The sequence below is a fragment of the Conger conger genome, chromosome 7, assembly GCF_963514075.1.
Source record: "Conger conger chromosome 7, fConCon1.1, whole genome shotgun sequence".
Taxonomy (NCBI): Eukaryota; Metazoa; Chordata; class Actinopteri; order Anguilliformes; family Congridae; genus Conger; species Conger conger.
This window is the reverse complement of record NC_083766.1, coordinates 36028947-36051018: the sequence shown is the minus strand read 5'-3', so window position 1 is coordinate 36051018 and position 22072 is coordinate 36028947. Positions and strand designations below refer to the sequence as shown.

General features: G+C 44.4%; 1 protein-coding gene across 1 annotated transcript in view; it reads right to left on the bottom strand.

The window, feature by feature from the left end:
• igsf9bb (immunoglobulin superfamily, member 9Bb) overlaps nucleotides 1–22072 on the bottom strand; it is a 134781-nt gene that overhangs the window by 20208 nt on the left and 92501 nt on the right. Inside the window, exons 12-17 of the mRNA XM_061250243.1 lie at nucleotides 18757–18868; nucleotides 10627–10802; nucleotides 10043–10269; nucleotides 6353–6437; nucleotides 2973–3134; nucleotides 1012–1057 (exon numbers count right to left, since the gene is read on the bottom strand). Coding sequence (XP_061106227.1) covers nucleotides 1012–1057; nucleotides 2973–3134; nucleotides 6353–6437; nucleotides 10043–10269; nucleotides 10627–10802; nucleotides 18757–18868 — 808 coding nt within the window. The remainder of the gene's footprint in view (nucleotides 1–1011; nucleotides 1058–2972; nucleotides 3135–6352; nucleotides 6438–10042; nucleotides 10270–10626; nucleotides 10803–18756; nucleotides 18869–22072) is intronic.

Sequence of the window (22072 nt, the reverse complement as noted above, 5' to 3'; positions counted from 1 at the left end):
TATTCTCTGTGCCAATAATGATAAATTGCTTGGTTGATTTGTTGCTACTATAATGCAGCAACATATAATCAAGACTATTGGCTATTGCAGAGCCAGGAGAACAGAGATGAGAGACAAATCCAGCCCTCAACACACCGCGGCCAGAACTGCCAGAGGCAGCAATGGAAACAGGGAGCAATGATTTCTGCATTATACTTCCATTCAGTTTTTCATGAATTACAGATAACATGGGGACTGGTGTCCACCTCATAATGCAAAAACACAGCACATATGCAGACAACAAAACACATATACACATTATAACATAATAACATTCAAAATACACCATATAAATCTCATTACTGAGTTACCTTGTTTCAATAAATTAATATAAATATGAAGCTCTTGACAAACAAATAGCAAAAGGTAGCATACTTATTCACAAAATGAAATCAAACCAAAATGTATAAGGTGATGTAACTAATTTAGAAAAGCATTGCCTGAATTGCAGATGTCGTTTTTTTCACTATTTAATCGAGAATGAAAAACAAAAAAATTATTATGTGAAATTAAGCATTTATTAAATATTCTACACTAAATGTCAAATTTGAATAAATTGATTAATTCTAGCAATGTGAGCACAATATTGCTGGTATATAAATTAGGCAATGGTTTACTAAAGATTGCTCATATGCCAGGCATGCAGTTCTGTATAGCATGTCAGTACTTCATTGTTGGGAAACCTAAATGGGAAATGTTAGCCAATCAAAATGACTGAATTTGAAATATTAATAAGATGGATTATATCAATCTGTCCAGGTGGCAGGAGGTGGAATGTGACAGCTACTGACATCCATCAGTCACTGGAAACCAGAGACTGAAGTGGCCAGCACTTGCTAGTTAGATTTTATCATCTTGTGCCTGCAGCTCAAATAAGGGCAGAGCTGTGCAAAGCCACTTGCCAGGCATCTTCACCGGAATAAAACTGAAGCCCATAAAACAACGCTAACTGTCATGTGTTTTATTACTTACGGAGTCTCGACGCTTTTTCTGCAGTGCGTGATCGAAAGAGGGGGATCTGGAAGAGAGAGCAGAGGGAGGAAACGTAGAAGATTATTAATGTCCGACCAAACACTTAGAAGGAAAGCAACAATTAAACATTTACTGCAGAGGGTCTCAACTCAACATTGCTCTCGTAGGAGGAAGCAGGGAAGACTTTGTTCTTACTTAGCACTTAATTTATGGATTAAACCAGCTGACTGCACAATGAACTCACCTCTTCTGGGGCCTCGTTTATAAACGATGCATATGCACACCATGCATGCCACTTCCCTTGTGGATTCTGGGATTTATAAAAACCAAACATGTGCACATTTAAACAAACTATGATACATGCAGACGCACATTTTAGGGTGTGGGAATTACAGACTCTACAGAGCCATTTTCCTAATTTCCTTTCTACAATACAGAAGCCATCCTTTAGTTTTTGGACCATATTACACAGATTTTTCTGCGTACGTTACATTTTACTACAAAGCAAACACCAGCGTGGGCTGCAGACCATTAGGATAAAGATAGTCTTTGTGAACTCTTGATGTAAAGCACTGGTTAAACTCTGGGCAGATAGATTATAACGAAGTGGGCGAGTCTGTGAGAAATTCATAAGATCATATATACAGTCAGCAAGGCTACAAATTTCTGCAAAAGGTGAAGACCCTCTATAGCATTCTCAACCTTTACCTTGTAGTCCATACGGAATTAGTATATTTCTAATATATGTCGGAACAACAGTTCATGCTACATACAGTAAGTTATCTTTGAGTCCTGTGTCATTTTGCACACTTCTTCAAACCCTCTTATCATCCACCAGGGGGTCTCAACCCACAGCATTGGAACCATCACTCTAGCAAGCCCAGACACACACTGTACACAGTAGTAACTGGAGAATGAGATATGCTGAAACGAAAAAATAAAAGGTAGAGTAACGTGTTCTATGAGTCACTTTCTGATTTGACCCAATCAGAGTGTTCCGCTGTGGAGAACAAAATCCATGCTATTGGTTCAAACAAATAGAAGACTGACAGCTCATTGTTGTGACGCATTATGGGGTTCAAGAAACCTTACTCTCGAATCACTAGGCTCATTCCAATGACTTATTTTATCCATCCTTGTCCTCAGCTAATCGACTGGGGGCCACCATCTTTAAAGACATTCCAGCCCGTTCAATGCTCCATGAAGGAGCCAGGAGTTAGCAGGCTCTGGAAGGATGCTTGAGCAAGGAACCACGAGTGCATCCTTTAGGTAAGTATTTTGTCAGAATGTGTGATGTATAAATGAAAGACCTGTGGATCCACCTTTCCCCATCTGCATCTGTAATTGATGTGGCTTCAAATTGACACATCACTGAACAAGGATGTTCCATTTGCCCAATACACTCTGGGCTCCTTCCAATCCCTTATTTTATCCTTCCTTGTCTCCTCGGTCCTTGATTGACCCAGGAATTGATCAAGGTCTGCCATCTTTAAGTCCATTCCAACCCGTTAAATGCTCCTTGACTCAGCTGAGAGAGAAGTTAGGAGGATCTCAAAGGATTCTTGAGCGCTGCATCCCACTCACTCATCTCCTACCCAGAAGTATGGGGGATGATACTTTCACCACGTAATGGGATGCACCTATTGTTCCTTGCACAAGGATCCTCTGTGGAAGTTTGTTTCCAGAGAACGTGATGCACAGAAGAAATTATTGACCCGTGGATCCACCTCTCTCCATCTGCCACGTCTGTAACTGACACTCCATTTGCCTGGTACACATTTCCTCAATTCCCCTGTTTTTGTGCTCTTTCCACACATCCTCGCCTTGCTTCCTGATAGATGGAGCTAGCAAGCGAGGAAAGGACACAAGGAAAGGATGCAAGGAGACAAAAATAAACGCTAGTTCACCGGCTCCTGTACCACAGCAGCCGCGGACAGCTCCTTCGAGGACGAGACACCCACCTCGCCTTCTCTTCAGCTTGCGGCGGCGCTGCTTGTTGACGAAGCAGGCGGCCAGCGTGCTGAACAGGATGGCCGCCGCCAGGAAGCAGATGGTGGCCACGATGCCCGCCACCACGGGCCGGGCCAGACCCTCGTCCACTACGTCAGGGGGAGGGAAGAAATCTGAGGGAGACAGAGGGGCACACCTCCGAGGTCAGGCACTGCCGTGGCGTCGCCGTGGCGTCACCGTTAGACAAGATGGCAGACCGCGCAGGCCTTGCAGAACGCTCCGCGTTGCTGGTCCTTTCGTTCCAGCAGTGGGGTTATCCAGTCTCCAGTATTATTTTGTGACATAAGTCAATTAACTCAAAGACTAACTCTCAATATCAACGTCAATATTAGACTGAATAACTGTTCACTTGGTATTAACCAAAATCATGTATGGCATGTCTGTTTAGCAGACACAAAGCTTAATACAGAACACCCAGAGATCAACATACTGACTGGCTACTGTATGTGTAATATATTATGTCAGTAGTTACTATAACGATTGCAGGTATCCATAAAACTGTAGAGTAAAGCTAACTCAAACCTCGCACATAAAGGGATAAGATATTGATTAAGTTTTTTAAGGATGTCCATATACTGTACTGATGTAAAAAAAACAACTGATCATCAGCATATAATCGTGCTACTCGGCTGTGATATCTGGCTGCCTCACTGTGATGAGGATCATGATTTTTAACTTTACAGCAATGTGCTAAAAATACTAAAAAGAGAAGTCTACGCATATATCTATTATATAGTATGTGGACATTTGCCAAGTATATGTGATCATACTCATATATCTTCTTCATAGGATATGTTCCATTCTAGTGCAAACATACTGTACTATACATTCAAACACCTCTTAATGTCAGTATTATCAATATTATTTGCTGAATAATGCTCTCTCTTAACGCCCAAAATAAAACATTCAAAGACATTTTAAAACTACATATATGCGAATAACATGAATAGGATCAAAATTTTCTTCCCAAAGGAGAAAAATCTCCTTTGCACTTCTTCCATCCCTCAGCAGTAGAGCCTTCTTTGATAGCATGTGTTAGACACTTACTATGCCACATTACACCTCCCCAGCTATCCACCTTGATAAGTCAATTGCCAGGTAATGATGATGGACAGAAGAGTTACACGCTGTCACACTGTGCGTTCACTGTGGTTATTAGAGGCACAGACAAGCGGCAGAAGCATAGAATAGCGTTGCGCAATATCAGTCTCTTTCAATCTGTTACAGTACATCAACAAAAAAAGGAAATACATTTTACTCAAGATAATGGTTTGTAATAGGGGTTGGTTAGAAGGAACATAAAATTGATTGAAACAGGCAGACATAAGTTATATCAAAATGTAAGTGATTTAAATCAGTGATTACATTTATTCATAGTTACATTTTTAACAGTGCCCTGTCATTGGTGTAAACTTGAAGAGACAAATCTTTTTGCATTGACAGATTTGGTTGGAAGTATCATATTGCTTTCTGTGCAATTTATGGAAATATTTTCTTTGTCTCTGTCCCAGAACTCCCCCAGTGGTATTGCAGTGCTGTTTCCTGTACAAATAATGTGTAATTGAAGAGTTTGGAAGAATGATTCTCATCAAATCCTGGAATCCAGTCCTGGGGGAGTTTTCTCAAGTCAAATGTGCTGACTTGCCTGGGGTCAGAAACCATAATAGCCTCAAGGACTTTGCGTGCTGGTTGCAAGAAAAGCTTTTTATTTCTGAGTGCATCTGTGCTGTAAAATGTTGTCAGTACCTCAGCAACTTCTCTGTATGTTTTGACGCATTGGATATTTATTGTTGTGACTGTGCTGTGCATCTGCTGAGCCAGTTTTTGGTACTCATTTTTCATTTTTATGGAGGATTTCTATCTCTCTTCTCTCAAACTAGCTGATTATTTCAGAAGGGCTGCTATGTTTTGCAATTAACACCGGCTATACCCCTAAACCCTTGTTGCAAAACAACTCCCTAAGTTGATGCTACTACTAGCACAATAGTATTTGGAGAGATGTTTATGTGCAGGTCCACAAATCTTTAATGCAAACTCGGAATGGAAGAACACAGCATAATACCGCCTGACAAATCTTGTTCTGCATGGATCATGGGGGTATTTAATTGGTAGGTCTGAACCTTTCTCCATTATTGCAATACTCAGAGGTGAGGTGTAGTGAAAACGTTTGCTTAGATAATTAAAAAAAACTATTTTTAACAACTCCCACAGCCATCAACTTTGGGAGAATTGCTTGGCCAAATTGTGGGCAACTGGCATCAAGCCTTTGAGGGATTCTTGGTAGGCTTTCAACATGTAACTTCCATTACCCAAAATGAATGCAGCCACATTTGTTGAAATCCACCTCATAGTCCAACTTCCAGGCATTTTCTGATGCAAGAAAGATTCATAGCCGCAATGTGCACTGTGTCAGCAAATGTGATGCAACTGATTTTCCTTGCAATGCCCATACAGCAAAGTGAAAATTAAAGTACACCCTCTTTCAATATTTTCAATCCATCTGCATGCAAAACAAAGTGCTTTTATGGAGTTCACAATTAACCACTAATTGTGTGATTAATCTGACCCTATGAGGATGTTAAATGGATATTGTAAAGCAAGTATAAATCCCTGTGGGCATATGCTTTATAAATGACTTTATAAGTATGACTATAGTGGTGTCAAATCTGAGTGAAGCTCATGAATCTCTTTCCATGATAAAAAGCAGTTCATTTTGCCAGATACGTTCTTTTATTTCCAAGAATGGCTTGATGTGTTGAAAGTGGGTCATTTATCCAGCAGGGGGCAGCAGTGCACTTTTAATGGAGAAACACAGCTGAACGGGTCTCACGAAGGAGAGGATGCGGCATTCCGTGTACAGTATGACTAGGTTGCTGGAAACTAAATAATGACGTAATCTCTGTTTCCTTATAATACAGTTCAACCACCCGCTCCTTGTAAAAGACCCACTTCACCACGGCACCACTAGATCAGGGCTACTCAACCCCAGGTCCTCTGGGCCACAGTGTCTGCAGGTATTCGCTCCAAACATGCACTACACCATCTGATTGCTGATCGATAATGAGCTTATTCCCTAAACCAATTAGATTAAGTAATTAGTGAAATCAGGTGCTTTAGTGCATGATTGGAGCAAATACCTGCGGACCATATAGCCCGCAGGATATGGGGTTGAGTCGCCCTACCTCTGATGTTGCTTTTACTCATTAAGGACAAGCTGTACTTCCACCGCAAATGTCAGCTCTCATCACAAAGCCACGCTAAACGCTTGCGCTCCAGGCTGTGGTACAGTTCCGCTCAGCATTTTCACACACAGGTCTGCCTTTGCACTCACCTGTACTTGAAACTCCCACTATGTTGCTGGGCTCACTTGTCAGGTCCTCCATCACGGCCATTACACGAAACTCGTACCAAGAGTCCTGCAGCGAAAAAATAATCCCTGTGTGAGACCGCGCTCCAACATGGCTGCCTCTGCAGCCAGCTAATGGTGGACTGACTGCTGAAGGCTTTCCTGCATTTCTGATGCAAAGACGCCTTGCTTTTTTCTGTAGGGTGAATGACAGGATGAGCTGTGGCCCTGGAGGCGTTACGTGGTAATATACAGATGTGGTCCATCATGTAAAAGTAAGCCACAGGTCTGACTTGCATGTAGCTCATGGGGGGTTATCTTGAATATTTTGGCCATTGTAAATAACGATGAGACAGGAGCCCCTTTGTCTCGTGTGCCAAATAACGTGACAAAGGGCACAGCAGAATCATGACTTGTCATTACATCCTCCTACTTCTCATCGTTCCTCAACATTACATTATTACATTATTGGCATTCGGCAGACGCTCTTATCCAGAGAGATGTACAGTTGATTAAACTAAGCAAGAGACCATCCTCCCCTCGAGCAATGCAGGGTTAAGGGCCTTGCTCAAGGGCCCAACGGCTGTGCGGATCTTATTGTGGCTACACTGGGATTAGAATCACCGACATTGCGTTTCCCGGTCATTTACCTTAACCACTACGCTACAGACCACCCCACAGGTCCCACAACTCCCCCAACACCTCAACACCCAGGTCACACGCATGGCTCCAGAACATTCTCCTGCTGTCATAGCAACCGCTGCCACGCACACACACACACAGAAACACACGTTACAGTAATAGAGGTCTGCAGGGGTTATAACTACAGTGCCCTCTGTGAACAATCATGCTAATCAACACACCAGGGAGCCTACTGGGAGGAAAAGACAAAGTAACTTTCTCAAAAGAAAGCTAGAAATGAGGAATTAACATATTTTACACAAGCTAAGAAGCAATGTGCAATCTACATTTACCTCTCCACCCAGCTAACAAAATAGGTTTGCATTACTGCTTTAAATATGGTATCTCCAAAAAAAAAACCCATGCAGTATTATGGTAAGAATTATTATAGAGAGGCATTCGGGTTCACCACTTGGAACTACAAAATGGTGGCGCTGCATTTTGCCCAAGATACATCATTTTGCATTGCATACTACAGAGGGAAATGTTCCTTAAATAGGAGAGTGCCTCTGCAGTCACTGGAGGGCCGTAATATCAAAGTCATGGGTGGGCTAGCAGGTGATTCTAAAAAGATTTTTCATTTCTGACCCGACTCATTTGGGGTCAGGCTACTTTTTTCAAATACATACTTCAGGTCAGTTTTGGAATGCATTTCCATATTTGCATTTAGACATCCCTAAATAGCGCAGGCCTGTGCGTACACACTCCTACTCATACATTTTTATTTAATTAGGCTATAATGCACACTATTGCTTGCAGTGCTTGATTTAATTTGGTAATGATGCAACAAGCCTATTTGGATGTACTTCATTTTGTTGGCATAATAAAACGTACTAGCTGAAAAGGTTTCATTAAGTCGTATTTGCGGCTTTGCTTGGACAAAAGACAAGAATGCACTCCATTTCGTTGTGATCTTTTAAATAGAAGAGAGTATTAGGCTATTTAATTTGTGACTTTTGAGAACATTGTTAAATGAAGCAGAGAAATGGCCTTTGGGCTTTGGTTGGGAGGTAACATATAGCCTACAAGTTTCTTTTTGAATGTTTGGGAATTTGGGAATTAGCCTATTAGCTAGGATTAATTTTGTTTTCTCACTTTTAGCAATTGGAAGACCGAAGAAAGATTTAGCTTACCTAACTTTTACTTCATTATTTGGGATGCCTATTCAAATATATTTATTTTCTGATGAAATGTTACATTGTGGTTACAACTATGTATTTATTTTGTACAATAAGCTCCAACTGTAAGAGCACAATTTTTTGTGGAAAGTCGAAATTACTGCTATGACTCATGATACATATCAGCAAGCATTATTTTGGTTGGTTCAGGTCAGGCGTAAAAATGTCCATTATTGTACACTCACCGAGCACTTTATTAGGAACCTACTTATATACGTGATTATCTAATCAGCCAATGGTGTGGCAACAGTGCAATGCATATAATCATGTAGATACAGGTCAGGAGCTTCAGTTAATGTTCGCATCAACCATCAGAATGGGGGAAAAATGTGATCTAAGTGACTTTGACCGTGGAATGATTGTTGGTGGCAGACAGACAGAAATGCCTTGTTTATGAGAGACGTCAGAGGAGAATGGCCAGACTGGTCAAGGCTGACAGGAAGGTGACAGTAACGCAAATAACCACACATTACAACAGTGGTATGCAGAAGAGCATCTCTGAACACACAATGCATCATAACTCTAAGTGTCTAGGCTACAGCAGTAGCAGTAGGTCTAAAAAATAAATCTAATAAATACCTAATGCAGTGCTCACTGAGTGCATATGTTCAACTTCAGTTCAGGCATGAACTCAAAGTTCAGGCCCAATGAAAGCCTGTATTTTAAATCTGAATCATCTTTAAGTACTGCTGTGCACAAAAAGAAAAATGCTTACAGGGCGTCTTTCCATCACAGTAATGGGGTGAATTAACCTGAGGAGCACAGACTGAAGTGGACTGTGATTAGCTCAAAAGCTCCCAGACTGAACATTTGGCATCTTTAGTAAATCTAAACCTTCACCGAACTCAAGGGTTGTAAAAAGGGTTCAGTACCCGCTGCTTTTAAACATGGCCCTGCTGGCTGCCAGGCTATTTAAACCCGCTGAAGGACACTTTTATTCATCAGACTACTTCTTTCTCAAAACTAAATGTCAAGTTAAAATGCGATACTCCACTGAAAATGTAACTTCTGTAATGGTTCTGACAGCATGGTTGGCCATTCTTTGATTTTTTAATCAGTTATCCATAAGCACATCGAGAGCGAAGATGAAGAGAATGTATCGATTTTCTCTCCCTCCCTACCCCTATTTCTCTGTCCTTAAGCCTGATGTACACTAAAGGACATTTGCAAGCCTAATTAGTATTCTAATAGCAGTATGTTTACGCTTTCAACGGAGGGTCCAAATTAGATCGATGTCACCATGGCATTCATATTTCAGACACTAGGACAATTAACGGGGACTCACTGTTGCTTTAGTGCTTATATAGGCACCATGTAGTGTGTATAAAGACCCTATGCATTAGCCATGCTTCCAACATTCTTAGTTTTCTGTAGTCTCTGTATAAATGGCAAACTAGCTATGCTCAATTTTGTGTAATATGTGTTTTTGTAGACAAATGGTTTCAAAACACCCACTTTCCGGGTTTGATATGAAGTTAATCCTATCCCATTTCCAAAACCAAAGGCTAACCTAAGCTAAGAATGGCCAAGATGATTCAACAGTATCGACGCTATTGTGGAGTGGCAGCGATTTCTCCCTTTACTTACTGCACTTTAACTAATTAAATGCATTTGTTTTCTGCAGTAAGTGCAGCACCTTAAGTGCCTGCATTGAACATGGCTGCATTAATTATTATAACATCATTAAAGCAGGGGAAGGCCAGAAGATGGAAGTTAAAAGGCATTCAATTATTCAAAAGGTCTGAATTATTTGAAATAAAGTGTTGGTAAACAGCCGGGCCTCCTTTGGGAGGGGCGGGAACGGCGGGGCGCCCACCTGGACCAGGTCTCTGGCCAGCAGCTCGGTCTCCCCCGCCGCGATGCCATCGTCCAGGACGTCCCACCTCTCCCCCAGGCGGAACTCCATGATGTAGTGGTCGATTGGCGACGTGTGATTGGCCGGAGGGATCCATGTCAATAGGACTCCCTGCTGTGTCCGATTGGCTGTGAGGCACCTCGGTGGGGTAAGCAGCACCAATGGTTCAGGGGTACTTATAGGAAATACTGAGAGAGAGAGGAACAAGGGGTGGGTCGGAATATTTCTACTGACACATGATGTACAAATGAATGATGGCAAACTCAAGACATAGCTTTTCATGGCTGATATAAAATGACATCGCCCATCCCTAGTTCCTATATTGTAGACTTAAAATGATGTGTCCCTCATCCCAAGGAAGACATTGCTTTCGTTATACAGAAATAACTAATTCAGATGCATTCAAATACTGTACATCTATAGAGAAAGAAAAAAAAAACTGATAAAAAATTAAATAATACCCGCAAAATATACCCGTACCTACAGAACATCCTGTGTAATGGCCGTCAGGCAGACAGATGAATCAGACGTGTCCTGTCACTCACCTAGCGTATTCACAGTGACGACCTCACTGAAGGGACCTGTGCCAAGCTTGTTTTGTGCCAGGACGCTGAACTGGTAGGCCGTCTCGGGCTCCAGGCCCTGCACCAGCAGCCAGCTCTGAGTGCCGGGCGCCGGCATGGAGAGCCAGTCGTGGGGCCCGAGCTGAGCCCTCTTCACCCTGCACCGGGACAAGCGGGCACAAGCACCCCCCTCACGGTCATTTCCCGCTCTTCCGGTCGTCCAGATGATTTTGAATTCACACCACACACATTTAGGCACCCGGCTCTCCCATAGACAATATAAAATCCTACCTGTCAAGACCATTCAGCAGGGCCAATACATAGTCAACTCACTGCGTTGGGTAGGCTTGAATTCAGAAACATTTTAGGTAATTTTCCTTTGTGACCAAAGGATGCAGTTTTGGGGTGGGAATAGATGTCCCCAGTTTTAAACAGAGTGACAGCCAGCCCCATGCTAGGCTCACTCAGTGGTTACCATGACAGTTCTTTGATACTCTGTAAGCGTAAGTCTTTTTGGTCATCACACAGAACATCACTGCACCTCTTTCAATGGCTCAACCCGGTTTGCTAGGAAGGTGGTACAGACACAATCTGAACACATACAATGAAGAGCCAAATGGCCATGTCTCAATGTTACAATGTAATACAAGATATGGTATGTCAATCAATCAGTGAAACATTGAACTATGGCAACTGAACTTCAACATACTGTATAAAAACATGGCTATGGAGCTGTTCCTGAATTTTAGTTCCCATTTCCTTGAATAAATTATTACATTATAGGTGAATGTTTGCTTGATTTATGATTAGAAGAATCATAAGAAATATATGACATGAGAATGTGATTTCTACTTAGTTATTATTCGAGTTGATAACTCTGAGTAAATAAATCACTAAGACATGATCTGTCCTTTACAGGTTTGAATAACAGGCAGTAAAAGACATTTGGAAACGTGCAACTTGAATGACGATGCGTCACAAAGGTTAAATTAATCAGCAGATGTGGTATCACTTCACATAAGTAGCTCTTTAAAAGGTGTCACGTTCCCTATGGCTTTGTATTAAAGTATTAATTGATGGCGAGCAAAAAGGGGTATAATTTCAGCTGACAGACAGGCACACAGAGTGCTTGAATGTGGGGGGAGGGTGGGCGGGGCTGGGGGGGGAGGACAGGGCTTGTGATAAATCACAGAACACTTACGGCGCGTTTACCGCCATCCTGAGCCATGCAGTACGTTACATCGCAGACGCCCGACACCCAAACGATAAAGGGGGCGAAGAAAGAAACCCACACAGGCATCGAGAGCGGGCGCATCCTTCGCCGTGGCGGCCGCAGGGCCGAACGGCGTAACGCCGAACTCGGGCTGAGCAACGCGCTCCCTTTGGCCCGTCGCTGTGCGCATACCGCGCGCCTGTCAGCGAGGTGTCGGGGACGTTTTCATCTCTCAGAAGCGTGTCGAAAGGGCAGCTCTGGCGCCGGATGATACGCTGCGATCGCGGGCCCGTCAGTCCACGGCCACGCCCGTGCACAAGTCTAACGCCGTTATTAGCCTTGACAAGAACACTGTGTTTTACGGCTCTCCGGCGGGGAGGAGAGAAGCACGGACGACTTAATCACGGGTGCCGCTCTCCTGTCAAGATATCTGAGGGGGCGTTTGGAACCAAAACAAGGGCCACTCCTCCCGGACAATAAGCACTTGAGATTTTGATTGAAAAGGACAAACTGAAGGGGATGATGAATTTGCAATCTGACGGTCTGAAAGTTTGACAGGGAAGTCCAGGCGCATATACTTCAAATGTCTTGAAGTAGGTACTGCACCCTGAACAGTACCTACCCTGCACCCTGTACCCTGTACCATGCAATATTCCAAGCATTTAATTTCATTATGAAATCCAGATCTAATCATTAGTTTTTGTATAAATCACTAGGAATCTTTTATTGGCACCATTCAAAAACATTTTGTGTTGAGTATGGTATAAAAAGTATTTTAAGACACAGTATAGAGACTGATCATTGAATCGATATTTACAATTGATGGACATAGAGAAAGAAATGTGGACAAAGCCATCTCAATCCACATCCCAGTGCAGAATGGGGGTGGTGCCTTCATCCACTGCCCACTCACATCCCAGTGCAGTGTGTGGGTGGAGCCTTCAGCCATTGACCACTCACATCCCAGTGCTTCTGAACCACATCCCTCAAGGCAGAGGGAGAGGGAATAATTGGCACATTAGCATTAGCTTCTGCTCTATGTATGCGGTGATAGCCTGCCTCTGCAAGAGCCCATCTGTATTCTAACCAGGCCCGTGCTGTCCTTAAAGGGCACAGTGCCGGTCCATTTAGCACGGACTACAAAGACGGGATTGCTCAGTACACAGAGCGACTCTGCCTTACACCGCATTGACCTTAGCCAGACTGCATCAGAGGTAGGACACACGTACTGCTCTCAGATCAGAGAAAGAATGCCAGTTCTGGTCCACCACATAATTTATTCTGCTAATCAGAGCTGCTCTCTCTAGGCTGTGGATTATACAGCTGCACTATATTTGATAAAATGTATGTGAAAAAGTATGAAGCTACACACACAGATCCATTAATGGTGGCAAGATACACAGGCAATGGGAACTCTGGTAACACGGAATGGGTGAAGCATTACATTACATTACATTATTGGCATTTGGCAGACGCTCTTATCCAGAGCGACGTACAACAAAGTGCATACCCATAACCAGGGATAAGTTCGCTGAAAGACCCTAGAGGTAAGTACAATTTCAACTGCTACCTGTACAACAAAGATAAGGACAAGAGGTTTGTTTTTTTTGTTTTTTTGAACAAACAAACAAAACAGAGCAAAAGTCACCAAAGTTAACTATCCAAACACTGCTTACCTAGCCAACTAAAAATACCGATACACAAAGCAAGTCACAGAGACAACAATTAAGGGTCACAGGGAGGTAGGGAGGGATGGGGAGAGGTGCTGCTTGAAGAGGTGCGTCTTCAGCTTGCGCTTGAAGGTGGGGAGAGATTCTATAGTTCTGACCTCAACGGGGAGTTCGTTCCACCACCGTGGAGCCAGAACAGACAGTAGTCGTGAGCGTGAGGTGGAGGTTCTGAGAGGGGGAGGTGCCAAGCGGCCTGTGGAGGCTGAACGAAGAGGTCTGGCAGGGGTGTAGGGTCTGATGATTTTTTGCAGATAAGCTGGGGAAGACCCTTTAACTGCTTGGAAGGCTAGCACCAATGTTTTGAAGCAAAGGAAGAGTGTGTATAGTATGTTAGAATTTACAGCATTAAGGTTCATGTTTATATGCCAGTACTGTATGTAGCATACACTGGAAAATAAAACTTCTTGTTCTAAATATTTTAAACAAGTACAAAAATAATCGGCTAGATTATCATGCCAATATGCCTGTGCCTATACACAATATATACACAGATGAGCCAAAACATTATGACCCAATAATGCCTAATATGCTGTTGGTCCTCTGCATGCTACCAAAACAGCTCTGACCCACCGAGCCATGCACTTTACAAGACCTGAAGGTACCCTGTGACGTTAGCAGCAGATCCTGTAAGTTGTGAGGTGGAGCCACTGTGGATTGGCCTCGTTGTTCTAGCACATCCCACAGATGCTAGATTGGACTGAGATCTGGGAACTTTGGAGGCCAGGATAACACCTTGAACTCTTTGTGATGTTCCTCAAACCATTCCCAAACAATTTGTGCAGTGTGGTATGGAGCATTATCCTGTTGAAAGAGGCCACTGCTATTGGGGAATACCATTGCCATGAAGGGTTGTACGCAATGATGTATAGGCAGGTGGCACGTGTCATTGACATCCACATGAATGCTCAGACCCAGGGCTTCCCAGCAGAACATTACCCAGAGCATTACACTCCATCCACTGGCTTGTCTTCTTCCCATAGCACATCATGGTGCCATCTCTTCTCCACACATAACCGACTGTCCACATGATGTGAAAGAAAATGGTTTAGACTTTGTTGCCCTTACGCAACAATGAGCCTTGGGCACCCAACATCCTGTCGGCGGTTCGTGGTTTGTCCCGCTTCTGACCACTGCTGTCGGTACTCACCACTGCCGACCAGGAGCACCCCACAAGCCTTGCCGTTTCGGAGATGCTCTGACCCAGTCCTCTGGCCATAGCGGTTTAGCCTTCGCCAGTCGCTCAAATCTTTATGCCTGCCCATCTGTCCTGCGTCCAAGACATTGACTACGAGGACCAACAGTTCACTTACCGTCCACTATATCCCAGACGTTGACATGCAATGTCCTTACGAGATTCATTCAAGTTATTCACCTAATCTGAGAGTCATCATAATGTTTTGGCTCGTCATCAGTAATATAATACATGGCTGTCTTACAAAACAGAATTGACTATTTATCCAAGCCATAGTATATGTGTGCGTGTTTCTCAATCTGTGAGCATGGGTGTGGGCGTGAAGGCAAGCTGGGTCTGGTAAAGGACCTTGAAATTACAGTGCCGGTTCATGTTAATCTCCCCAGCCGTGTGGGCCTCTCTCAGCATACCGAAGCTGTCCTCCTCTGCCAGCCCTGGCGCTCAAAGTCAGAACGTGCGCTGCTCACTCACTCCACCCCCCTAACACCCCTAAACGCCCCCCCCTCCAGTCAGTCACATCCTGCCTTCTCTCAGTCTACTGCCCCGGGACACAGTCACAGAACATAAAGATGTCACATTGCAACACTTACAATTGATGCGCAGAGGTTGCCTATTCGCCCCCTAAGGAGATGGGGGATGTGCGCTAAAATGGCGGAACACATCGGCTGAAAATGTTTTCACATCAGAAAGATGCCCTGTGCTGGCTGGCACGGGATGACACACTGTGTATGACAACACATACATGAACAACCTCAACAGATTCGGTATAATTCAGCCAAGTGGAAAACAGTGGAGAGAGAACACATTTCCCCCGGCATCGCCCCCATCCACCCTCACCCCCACCACAACCACAACCACAACCACAACCCGCCCCCCATCCACCCTCACCCCCACCACAACCACAACCACAACCCGCCCCCATCCACCCTCACCCCCACCACAACCACGACCACGACCCACCACCACCACCACACGAACGAGCAGAGCCGCGAAGCAGGCTTCCATTCTATAGGAGCGCAAGCAGTGGGGGTCTATAGAATGCGGATATTCAGCGGGAATATCGGCGGTATGGCACCGGCGGAGGGGGAGAGGCGTGCGTGGTGCGCTCCGCTCCGAGCCGGCGCGCGGGAAGAAGCAGATGCGCAGCACGGCACGTCGAGCAGCTCGGCGCAGCGCCAGGGAAGCGTTTCAGCTTCACTCCCACGTGTGTCGCCCGTTCTCACAACGCCGTCTTCCCAGCTATGACCTTCAACCTCTCACCTTCACAAGCCTTACTCCTCGCTGACTGTCGTCATAAGGTGGGGGTAGAGCGGAGAGCCAGCAGCAACCAGAGGAAGAACCCTACTGAGCGAACGCGCTAGGGTTCGCCCCTGAATGCTGGGGTTGGTTTACCTTGTGCATTTACCGGCTTTGTGCTAGGGCGAACGGTAAATGCAAAAGGTAGACTCTGTGTTTATACGAGTCAGGTACTGTGCAGGTGTGTGTGTCTAAGCCATACAATTAAAAGAAAAAAAAGAACAAAGGTAAGGAAGGCGCTCGATTTAGTTGTTGGGTTCACCGACGCCTTCCCTAAGGGTTTTCATTTTTGTTTTGGGCTCGTGTGAGCCGGTGGTAGAGGGACGTTGTCCCCAGTATATGTATTTTAGTTTGTGTTTTGCCTGAGCTGCGCCTCATGAGTTTTTTGTTTCATGCCTAGCGGTTTTTTGCTAGGTTGTACTTTTATTTCTGAACTCCCTGTTTATCTGTATCTGTGCTCGCCTTTAAGCACAAATAGTGATTTGATTATTCGCCCTGTTTTGTGAGGGTTGTTTTATTTTTCTTCAGCCGTTTTGGGCTTGTTTTCTGTTTCCTTATTAAGAATCGCCTTCGGGTTAGTTTTTGTTCCTCCCTTTCTTCTGGGAGTAGATATTGTTTTCCGTTCCTGAATATCCCTCTAAACCAACCCCAGCGCGTTCGCTCAGTAGGGTTCTTCCTCTGGTCGCTCCTGGCTCTCCGCTCTACCCCCACCTTATAGAACACAGAAGCCCTGAAGGCCAGTCAGAACTGGCCTTAAATACTCTGCTGGGAGGCAATTCCCATGGTGCAAACGAGGAACAGGTGTTACCAATGATCCTAGGCCCTCTGGCGATCACCACGGGTATTACCTCCCACCATGACAGTCGTGTGGCTGTTTGGCTGTTTTTTGCATCACATGTCATCAACTTAATTAGTGAACACTAAAATGACTAAAGTACTCCAATACATATACTGGAAGCTAGTATTTCCAATGCTGCGGTAAACTCTAAAGGACATGTTTGTTTAGCATAGCAGGTCCGAGATTATACGGAATGTGTTTTTCTGCACTGCTCCTTCTCTGTACTCTGTATTTGACTGTACTCACCAATATGGACAGAGGTCAGTAAAAGCCAGATGTGAACGCTGTACTGTCGTCTGTAAATCAATTCATAAATCAATCAATTGATAGTGTGTTCACTTCCCCAATAAATCTTAAATAACCTTTGAATGTGATATGCCATTTGCACTACTATATACCACAGTCTAGGCAGCGTAGGCCTTCTTGCAGCTGGGTATTCTTGTGGCGGTCTGAATCGTGCTTCATCAGAATAGTGTCAGTGGGGCTGGCGTCAGTTCCTGCATGGCAGGCAGCGTTTGTGTTCTGTCGCTGCAAAGAGCAATGCCTTCGACAGACGACACTGCAGAACACAAACCCAGCACAAATTCCTTCTCCTTTCTTCCTTTCTGTCTCCATGGAGAAGCAATCTGTAAATGAATCGTTTTTTTTTTTTTTTTTTTACCATATAAAGCCATTAAAACCCACAAATATACTATAGGCCAGTCTATGAAAAACAAGTTGTCTCTCTTATTGGCGGCTGAAATTACACGGTGTCAAATGTTATTAAAAAGAAGGTGAAAGGGAATTAATTTTCTAAGCACGGTGTGACCCAGTTTATCATGTGTCGATCGGCGCAGCATATGGAAGGGGTTGTATGCCATTAGCCTTTAAAGCATACGCTTCCCTTATTTCTTGCAGTGACGGACTGTTTGAAGGCCAGGCTAATTACGCACAGCAGTGCTTTGTGATTGCCTTTATGGTTTTAATAAGGTGTTTTATATGTGCCGTCGTTCATAAGGACTCAGCCCCAGGATGGTGATGGGCTGATGATTCTGCTCTGGTTATATGTTTGTACCCCATGGTCAGGGGCCAAGCTTTCTTGATGGCCTACATTGATATGATTACCGTCTCTGCTGCAGGAAATTCAATAACACCTCTCTCTCTCTCTCTCTCTCTCTCTGTCTCTCTCTCTCTCTCTCTCTCTCTCGTGTCTTGCTCACTCTCTCTTGCTCCTGCAACATCTCTGAAAATAATTTCTCCTGTAACAGTGTACGCATTGAAGTTATCTTCAATATCTGTGCCCTGCCTGATAATCGTGTTGAAGTTAGCTTCGAAACTTGGCTTCACAGTAATTGTGCACCGCCTGATATTCAAAACAAGACTGGAATGAATACTGAAACACTGAACATAAGCTAATATGTAATTCACAAAGCCATGCAACCCATAATCCACAACTATTACATGCACTGATTCCAAACAAAATCCAAGCTTTCGACGGTTTCCGGTTCACGCTGGTCGCAGATGACTAATTCTTGAGAAACAACCAGCGGCACAATCTACGCACAGCAAAATGTTCCGAGTGGACCATACTGTAAAGAGTTCAATTAACACTGGACATTTTGCTGTGTATAACAGACTGTACCCTGGTGCTCTGTTCTCATTTGCCCCCTCAGCCCCCGCCTCCCCCCCACACTGTAGCAGCAGCCCAGTATCCCCGGCCATGCCACCGCCCGCCACCCAACCGCACACACACACACACACCCTCCGTGCCACAGCCTCACAGAAGCAGGGTAGAGCTCAGGTACAAATCATAAGGAAAGAAGCGGAAGCAAAGCATGCTGGGATGACTCACACATGGCCGTACCAGACTGAGAATGTCTGTTCGTATCCGCCGTCGTATCCGGGCTCCCAGGAGACATTTGCCGAGGTCGTCGAGGCCGAAACGTGGACGTTGGTTGGGGCGTGTGGGCTTGTGCCTGGGGAGACATCACGGTTTCATCAGCGCGTTCGGGTCAGGCCTAGCGTGGAGACATGACAGCTCTATGGACGCAGGCGCAGATCCCAGGTCAGTCCTGGTCTGGAGATTTCCCATTGCTTTGGACACAAGTACAGATTCCAGGTCAGTCGTAGTCTGGAGATTCCCCCATTGCTATGGACACAAGTACAGATTCCAGGTCAGTCGTAGTCTGGAGATTCCCCCATTGCTATGGACAGAAGTACAGATTCCAGGTCAGTCCTCGTCTGGAGATACCCCAGCGGAATGGACAGCTAAAAAGATATGTGCCACTTCTAGACTGTATAAGAGTGATCTGTGAAGAAACAGATTCCTCTCAAAGAAACCCACACACACACAGGCATGCATGCATATGCATCTTCTATACCCAAAACCCGGCAATATACTCGTGTCAACACCCACCCAGTCTGACCACATACAGTATGCATCAAACACATATTTGCATACCTGGCAAAGCCTTTATACAACTTACAAGGCATTAGACTAAATAGCATAACCTTTGCTTCATGCCAAGAACATCAGTTTCCATGACAACACTGGCACTTTACCCAGCTTTGCCTGTAAGTAAACAGACAAGCAATTTCAGCGGTGCTGTGAATTAACTGTTACATTTAATTTCAATGTAAGACTATCTTTGCAATAGAAAGGCTTCATCATTGCTCATAATGTACTGAGTAGGCCAGCATGCAGAAGAGATGCACTGTGGTGGGACAGCCGTCGGGAACACAACCGGTAATCAGACAGCAACAGATCTGTATTCTGAGAAAGGCAGTGCTCGAGTGCGTTACTTACACCCAAATGCTTCGGTAAGCATCCCGCTGCGTACCTGGCTAGCACTCACTGCGTGAGCCGCCATGCAGAAAGGTGTGTGCTCGGCCAACGAACAGCGCCATGCAACGCAGAATATGAGGGGGACAGGGGGGAACTGCAGGAAGGGGAATCGAGCCCGGTTCGGGTCTGGGACAGTGGTAATAGGGGTCACCTACACACTCATATTAACGTAATCCCCATGGTGCGGTCACGCTGTGCCTCTGACTGCTTGCGAGGAAGGCAGGGCGGGGGGGAGGGGGGGGGGGTCAGTCGGGCAGGGAGGAAGAGGATGTCATGAAGGTCTGCTGATTTTCCGAATTAAATCGTTAAAGCTTAGCTGCTGGCAGGAATCCCCTCACCTCCAGGCCTGCTGGGAGCTCTCGATAATGATGTCAATGTGATGTGTCCGCTGGCAGGTGGGGTCACAGGTCAAAGCCATTTCATTTAGAGTCAGGTTTTACCTCAGCCAGGCACATGGATGAAACCACATCGGATCCAAACAACGCTGCCCTAAGCAACTTTCCTGAGCAAGAATGAAACCTCATAAAAACGATGGGACATCAAGCTGTTGGTTTCTGTATCTTCTGAGATTCAGTGGAATTAATTAATTTAAGTTGCCAACACAACACAACAACATGTGCTTTCAATCTCCCTCAATTTGCATGCATTTTGTACATCTACCTTACTGTAGATATCAGTCAGAACACCTCTCAAAAACCAAATTCAGTCAAACAAATATGTTTTTTTGTTTTATCGCCGTACTATTGTCCTCCTAAAATGTTGTAAATCTACATTGACCATCTCTAGTACACTCTTTGGGGCATTACAGTATGTTAGCTGCTACTGTATATTCAATAATCTTTAATTAACTGGCTGATTGATTTGTTCAATGTGCCACTTGCCTCCCTGTTTAACTGGCCTGCTCGCAGTACGGATGGGAATTGACTTGTTAACACAGGTCGTAAAAGGTTCAGAGGCACGAGTTGAAATGGCGATATCGGGAAAAAAAAAATGAATAAAAATAACCGCACAGAACTCGAAATTCTGCAAAGCAGGCGTTTATTCCTGAAGGCTCTTCCTCAGCACACTTCCTTTTTTTATCCCGCCAGGGAGAATGGAGGATGGGGGGATATGGGTTTTTTTTAGCCACAATTGTGCAGAGCAGCAGCCGATTACACAATGGGGATTTAACAGGCCTGGAAAACAACCACCCAACACCTGGTTATTGGCAGGAGGTGATGACTGCTCGGGTGCTATTCAGAGCAACTGCGAAAGCACAGATCTCTCTAAAGAGTGCCCAATTACAGCGCAGTGACAGACTTCAACAACCGCACTAAACATGACGGGCACTATCGGCACCGTTAACAAGCTCATACTGTACAGAAATGGGCTAAATTACTGCACACAAATCTCTGTGTTTTTTTTAATATAAACCTGACATTTACAAAAAGCTTCTGTGATTTCCTGGGGGTTGTAACGCATGATATCCATTTCCATATCCATTTCCCTCAATTGCAAGTATCACTTTAGCACTTTTGTGGGCAACAGTTTTTCTATTTTTTTACAGCTGTTAGCTTTTTTAATACTACCCTTTACCTTTTTATGTATGTGTTCCTTTCACTTAATTTTATGTCAAATGTTTATAATCAATGCAGTATTCACCAGCAAACAATAGGATAGCTGTGGTTGTAGAAATAACCCGGCTACTCAGAAACTTAATTCTGTCCTAGTTCTGTTGTGCCTTTGATAATTGCTTCACTAAGCATCCATCAAAATGAATGTTAGCAAGTGACCTTTAAGTACTTATTAGTCCACGTTCTCAACTGCACTTAAAATTATACTGAAATTACAATGTTTACTGCTCATATGATATTAAAATTCTAAACGCTTAGCTACCGTTGATAAAATAATTGGTTCTATGTGTGATAGATGCATAAATCTGCTTGGTCATGGTCATTGACTTGATAAGCATCTGGCACATCCAACTAATGACTTTTCCAAGGGTTCATTTCCCATCGCGCATGGCTCTGGTTCCTCTCAGTCATGGTCAATGGGAAAAGCATTTATCCAGAGTGCTTTACTATTGAAAGCGCTCATTCACACACTCACACACCAATGGTGGTAGACTGCCATGCAAGGTACCAATCAGCTCGTCAGGAGCAATTGGGGGTTAGGCGTCTTGTTCAGGGACACTTTGACACACCCAGGGAGGGGATCGAACCAGCGACCTTCCGACTGCTCCTACTGCCAATGTCACCCAAGCCATCCTCAATCACACCGAGCCTGAGTTCCATCTTACCTAATGAGCCACACAGGGGTCTTGTCTCTCCATGCATTGTCTGTCAGTTTTAAACTG